This window comes from Primulina eburnea, chromosome 12 (genome assembly GCF_022965805.1).
Source record: "Primulina eburnea isolate SZY01 chromosome 12, ASM2296580v1, whole genome shotgun sequence".
Lineage (NCBI taxonomy): Eukaryota > Viridiplantae > Streptophyta > Magnoliopsida > Lamiales > Gesneriaceae > Primulina > Primulina eburnea.
In genome coordinates this window covers 25,197,925-25,204,509 of record NC_133112.1, presented here as the reverse complement: position 1 = coordinate 25,204,509, position 6,585 = coordinate 25,197,925, and the positions used below count along the sequence as shown (strand labels likewise).

The following is a 6,585-nucleotide window of genomic DNA, read 5'->3' as shown; positions in this document are numbered from 1 at the left end:
TATTGATTATGTTTCGTAGATTATGATTCATGTTTTAGTTACAGTTTGGTAACGATACATGTTGTTCGATTATGCTACATGTGATAAGATTTAATTCATGCTTTTATATCAGTTATATGATTGCATGTATACATTATTTATACTGGGATTTATTTTCACCGGAGTATCCGGCTGTTTTCTTGTTTGTATGTGTGCATGAAAACAGGTGGGGCATGATCGGGGTCAAGAAGATGATGAGAGAAGACGAGTTTAGTAGTTGAACCGTAGACTAGTTTGAATGAGTGTTGTACATTATTGTACTTTTATACTCAGAAGTATGTTAGTTCAATTCCATTACGTTCCGCACCTGTATTTTAAAAGAAAAACTTTTAGACCCTGTTTTAATTTAAGTGATAATTAAATCCCAAAGATTATTAAGAAGATGATTAGCGTCCGGGTCCCCACACTGTGGACATACTCTGGCGAAATGTCCTTGCTGTCTACAGATGTTGCATCGCCCCATCAAACCCTGACACTGCTCGGTGGCATGTCTGCCTCCACAAGAACTGCAATACACACCTGTATACTCTGTACTCTGACCCGGACCTCTCTATCGTGATCCGCTGGAGCTCGACGAACTGCTACCTGATCTCTTGAAATGTTTGCCCTTTGCTTTCAGCTGGTCTTTCTCAGCGGTCTCGGAGTCGGAGCAACATAAGAAGTACTTCGTTGCCTAAGCAACCTAGCTTCTGCCCCCTTGGCACGGTTCAAGGCCTCTGAAAAGCTGTTCGGTCGACCGCTATTCACCAAGGTAAAGATTTCCAGATTTAGTCCATTGATAAACTGATCTGCCACGGCCTCGTCACTCTCGGCAACGTGAGGAGCAAATCGGAGCAATGCCGATAATTTAGCAACATATTCTTCGATATTCAATTGTCCATGTCTCAAATTAGCAAATTCATCACCTTTATCTTTTCGGTAGGACACAGGAAATAATCGCTGATAGAACTCTGCTTTAAAAACTTTCTGAGTAATCTCAGTGCCACGATGCTCCAAAGCTCTCTTCGTGGTCAGCCTCCAGTTCTTTGCCACTTCTTGCAATTGATGTCCAATCAATTTCACTCGTCGTTCATCAGTATACTCAAGGGAATCAAATAACATTTCGATATCATCAAGCCAGCTTTCGCACTCAACTGCACTTTTGGTGCCCTTCAGTGTTGGTGGTCTAAACGACTGAAACCTTTTCAGCAAAGTCTCCATCGAAGTAGCGGTCACATCCATCGGATCATTGGATGTACTGCCCTGCTCTGGTGCTCGACCTGCTGCTGGTTGCGGTACTCGTCGAGGAGGCATATCTGATTATCAAACGAATTAGTACACAATCTATACAATCTGTGTCAGTCCTCCTCTGATAATATACCTCTGATCCAGAATCGGTTCTGATTCAGTCTTTCTAAATACATGCTGAAATCAACTCAGATAACAAACAACATGTAATATGGAAAGCAATAAATCATGCTAGCACAAGAAAAGCAAGGAAGAAAATTCAATCTACCCCCGCTCATTCTATTCTATCTCAGTCTAAAGGATCTATCGCTCTGGTACCACCTGTTGTGGGGACCTGGGCTCTAACTCAATTCTTTTTAGGATTAATTGGATCTTTGCTAGAAAATGTGGGTCATAAAAAAAAATTTCTTTTGACAATATCATAAACAAATGTATATAAACATGCACAAGGTTTTTATCTATTTTATTTCAACAACATAAATCCATGTCTTGTTTCATTTCATATATATACAAACTAGTGTTCAATACCAACTACAAACCACATGTAGTACATGTCTAGTAAGAAACCACTAGTAATCTTCTTCTACGCCCGTAATCTCCACGCTATCTCGATCTCTCATCTCTGTCGCGATCCAGATCATGTCCCACCGGTCGTTATGCACACATAAATACACAACAACAGCCGGAAACTCCGGTGAGAACAAATTCCAGTACAAGACATGTATACATGCATATACACAACATAATCATGAAGCATACTATCATGAATAAAAGCAATAACACATGTTCCATAGTCTATGAAACGTGAACAATATAAGGCATGCAACGTAAATCAATTCATATCTTAGTCTCGACTCGTATCTAACTCTAGGGATCCTGGTGTGAATAAGACGTCACAATCTGCCACCCACCCTCCCAATCGAGGTGACGGTACGTCTTATTCCTAGACTTCGGTCCTGTCTGTATCGAATGTTTACAATCGGAGTCAATTCTGCTCCTATACGTCGATACCACTGAACATCTAGAAATTTGTCAAATCTGTCAATAACACTCCTATCTTAAATGCTTGTATATAAGTCTATAAACAAATCACAAACATGTCAAAATATGAACAATCTAGTATGTGATTTTGGGAAACTCAAATCAAATCTAATTCGAGTTGTATCTTCCCGAATTCACATGAATTATACCTTCTTGTCGTTGGAATAAATCGAAGTCTCGAAGTCGGGATATCCACTCTGTCAATATTAATCTGAAATAGCAATGTATAGATGTATTCTATCAAAATACAACTCAAAGCAAGCCTTGTACAAATCATTATTCAATCTTGGTGCATTTTGACCGCATAACGGCGTGATCTCGCGATACCGATCAATTCAAATCTCAACATATATCAACAAGTCATAATCTTCAACTCATAATCAGCACAATATACTCATTATCATCTTAAAATCTGCGTATCTCAACTCAATACATGCTGAAAATCATAACTATGTCATATTCTATCATTTTCTCAATCTGTTTACGTTTCTACGTTGTCTATGATCTCAAGAACACATAATTACAAGCATATCAGAATTTCCCCAACATGTAAACTTCCAAACATGCTGAAAATGTAACCAAACTTACATCCTCTTGTAGCCTTGGGTGAGAGGAGCACAAATCTAGTCTCGGATCGCAATTTGGTTAAACGGATTTGTCACAACCAAGATTCCAAGCTATGAAGACGCTTTGAAGAATTGTGTTATGGAGAAACTCTCGGTCCTTGACTGATGGAAGTGCTGAAGAGAAGCTTACACATATACTTAGTAAGACATGTGTCAACATAAGAATCAAAGGTGGATTTCTCGCACAGAGCACCGCGGGTGCGCTTAGCTCTCGGCATCCCCTTCCAAATTTTCAAGATCTACGACCGCGGGTGCGGTCCTGTTTTAACCGCAGGTGCACTCACACTACTGTATCATATCTCAAATTTTAGGAGTGTCGACCGCGGGTGCGCTGCATCGGGGACCACGGGTGCGGTGAAGATACTATAAATCTTCCACATTTGATGAGCCACAACCGCGGGTGCGGTAGAATATTAGGCGCGGGTGCGGTCACTTCTTCATGCAACACTTCATAATTTCATTTAACCAACCTACAATCTCGGGCATTACATTTTGTGTGCCCTTAAGATATTTTAAAATATGCTTGGCAGCTGAAAAATGTCATTGCTTAGGGTTTGTCTGAAATCTAGCACACATACAGACAACAAATACAATATCAGGACGACTAGCAGTTAGTACAATAATGAACCTATTAAACTTCTGTAAAGTGTCGCCTCAACTTATATTCTCCTTTTATCAATGTCCAGTTTTACTGATGAGTTCATGGGAGTACTTTCAGCTGAATACGAATACATGCCAAATTTCTTCAGCAACTCCTTCGTGTATTTAGTTTGACTAATAAAAGTGTCTGTCTCCAGTTGCTTCACTTGTAGTCCAAGAAAGAATGTCAGTTCACCCATCATGCTCATTTCAAATTTCTCCTGCATCAACTTAGCAAATTTCTCATATATTTGGGATTAGTTGACCCAAATATGATGACATCAACATAAATTTGAATGAGTAAAATGTGATCATTCTTTGAAAATTTGAACAATGTCTTATCAACTGATCCAACAGAAAAATCGTGATCTATTAGGAATTTTGAAAGATTTTCATTCCAGGCTCTTGGAGCTTGTTTAAAACCATATAAGGCTTTGTTCAAATGATAGACATGATCAGGAAAATGATGATTGGAAAAACCTGGAGGTTGTTCAACGTAGAATTCCTCTTGCAACTGGCCATTCAGGAATGCACTCTTTATATCCATCTAGTAGACTTTGAAGTTTTTGAATGATGCATAGGCAAGGAATATCCTAATAGCTTCCAGTCTTGCAACTGGTGCATATGTTTCATCATAATCAATTCCTTCTTCTTGTCTATATCCTTATGCTACCAGTCTTGCCTTGTTGCGCACAACTGAACCGTCTTCGTTCAGTTTATTCCTGTACACTTATTTACCTATAACAGTTTTTGAAATTGGTCTTGGAACTAGCTTCCAACACTGTTATGGGTAAACTGATTCAGCTCCTCTTACATTACATTTGTCCAATTTGGATCAGAAAGAGCTTCATCAGTTTTCTTCGGTTCCAATTGCGATACAAAAGCTGAATGAATAAATAGATTGAGCATTTGATTCCTTGTTCTTACCGGGTCAGATGGATTACCTATCACTAATTCTGGAGGATGTGATTTATTCCATCTGAGTTCAGCGTTTGTTGCTTCTGTATCAGCAATTTCTTCAATAGGCAACTAAATGTTTTCAGTTTCAGTTGGAGCTATTTCAGTTGGTAACTGAATATCATTTCTTTGCTCTTCCAACTGATTTTCAGGGACTGCTTCTAGTTCAACTGATTGATGCACAATTTCAGGTTCAGGTGTTTGAAGGATTTTTCGATTGATATGATTTTCTTCTTCATGATCATCCTCCAAACTGATATCTGTAAATCGATCAACTAGCTCAACTGGATCAGTTGGCATATCAGTTAGTACAGTTTCATCAAAAACAACATGTATAGAATCTTTAACATTTGATGTGCTCTTGTTAAAGACTCTATAAGCTTAGCTAACTGACGAATATCCTAAAAGTATTCTCTCTGTAGATTTAGCATCAAAGGCTTTTAAATGATTTTTGCCATTGTCAAGAATAAAACTTCTGCAGCCGAATATTTTAAAGTAAGAAACCACAATTTTCTGTCCATGCCAGATCTCATAAGGGGTTTTCAAATGATTTTTATTAATCACTGATCTGTTCTGAGTATAACACACAGTGTTTACTGCCTCTACCCAAAACCTTTGAGAAATACCAGAATCGACAAGCATTGTTCTAGCAGCTTCTTTAAGGGTCTGATTTCTCCTCTCAGCTACACCATTTGTAATGCCTGAGATTTAATTACTGTAATCAGATGTTGATTAATTGACAAGATTGTGATGAATTGAGGTTATAGGAACTCAAATGACGAAGCCGAGCGTTGGTTTATTTTAAGCCAAGATGTTGAACCAAACATCTCAAGATGTTAGGCCGAACATCTCGCACCCGAGCGGCAGAAAAGAACCGCCCGAGCGCCAATTTTACTTCTTGGACAGAATGTTTGGCGCCCGAGCGGTAGAATATTACCGCCCGAGCGCCAGGAGATGTTCAGCCGAGTATCTCGACAGAAATTGCCGCGCCCGAGCGGTAACTTATGACCGCCCGAGCGCGGGACATGCAGAACAAGAACAAGACATTTGGCTTTATTTGTGCAACGTGTATGTATATATGTGTATATATATATATATACAAGCTTATATTCCTTCAGAAACGGAAAAAGGAAAGGAATAGCTGGGAAAAGCCTTAAAGGTTCTTCGGTGCTTATTTTATAATTTGCGAGAAATCCGTCTGTTAGATTTTAAATCCGACTTGGGTACCGAGCTCCTATTGACGTGAGCTACAACTGGACGTAAGTTTTGTTACGTTTAGACATGTTTTGCAATTATGATATTGTCAGAACTGATTATGAATCAGATATGGTGTTTCTGCTACCGTAGACATTATAGAATTGAAGTCAGATTAAAGAACAGACTGTTTATGTAATTGTTATGATTTTTGAAAGATATTGACTGAGATTCTATATCAGAATTGTGTTAGTATTCAGAGTATGATTGTATTGACACCGATTATGAGTTTCAGTTTTATATTTGTGATGTTCAGATTGACGGGGTTATTCAGATTGTATTGTTATGCCGTCGAAACATCAACTGAGTTAGATTGATCAGATTCAGATATGATTTCGATTAGATTGTGATATTATTGATATGACTCAGATTGTATCTTGTTCAGACATTGATCAGATTGTATACTGAATTGAGTATTGATCAGAACAGATTGTGAATTGAGTTATTCATTGATATTATGTATTCAATATTGTCTTTTCAGATTGGATATGGACAGATTTGAGTACAGGTCATCGTCTTCGTCAGACAGGGAAGACAAAGGTATAATTCATGTGATATTTGGGAAGCCACAACTCAAATGAGATCTCATTTTGAGTTTCCCAACAAAATCACATACTAGACTGTTAATTATACTTTGATATGTTATGCTTTGATTATAGAATTGTATTCAAGTGTATGATACTATTGTCATATTCAGATATGAATATGAGCATGTTTGTTTCTAGATTGATATTCATTGCATCTAAGATAGGAGAGTCTTTGACAGCCATTGTCATATTTCTAGATGTTCGGTGTATCTCAG

General features: G+C 38.2%; 1 protein-coding gene across 1 annotated transcript; it reads right to left on the bottom strand.

Annotated features, from left to right (window-relative positions):
* Window positions 1–654: 654 nt before the first annotated feature.
* LOC140806728 (uncharacterized) lies at window positions 655–1,332 on the bottom strand. Its single transcript, XM_073163267.1, has one exon. The coding sequence runs from the start codon at window positions 1,330–1,332 to the stop codon at window positions 655–657; it is 678 nt and encodes a 225-aa protein (XP_073019368.1).
* Window positions 1,333–6,585: the final 5,253 nt, after the last annotated feature.

Excerpts from the sequence above, each read along its gene's own strand:
- LOC140806728 (XM_073163267.1), bottom strand. The coding sequence starts at position 1,332 with ATGCCTCCTCGACGAGTACCGCAACCAGCAGCAGGTCGAGCACCAGAG.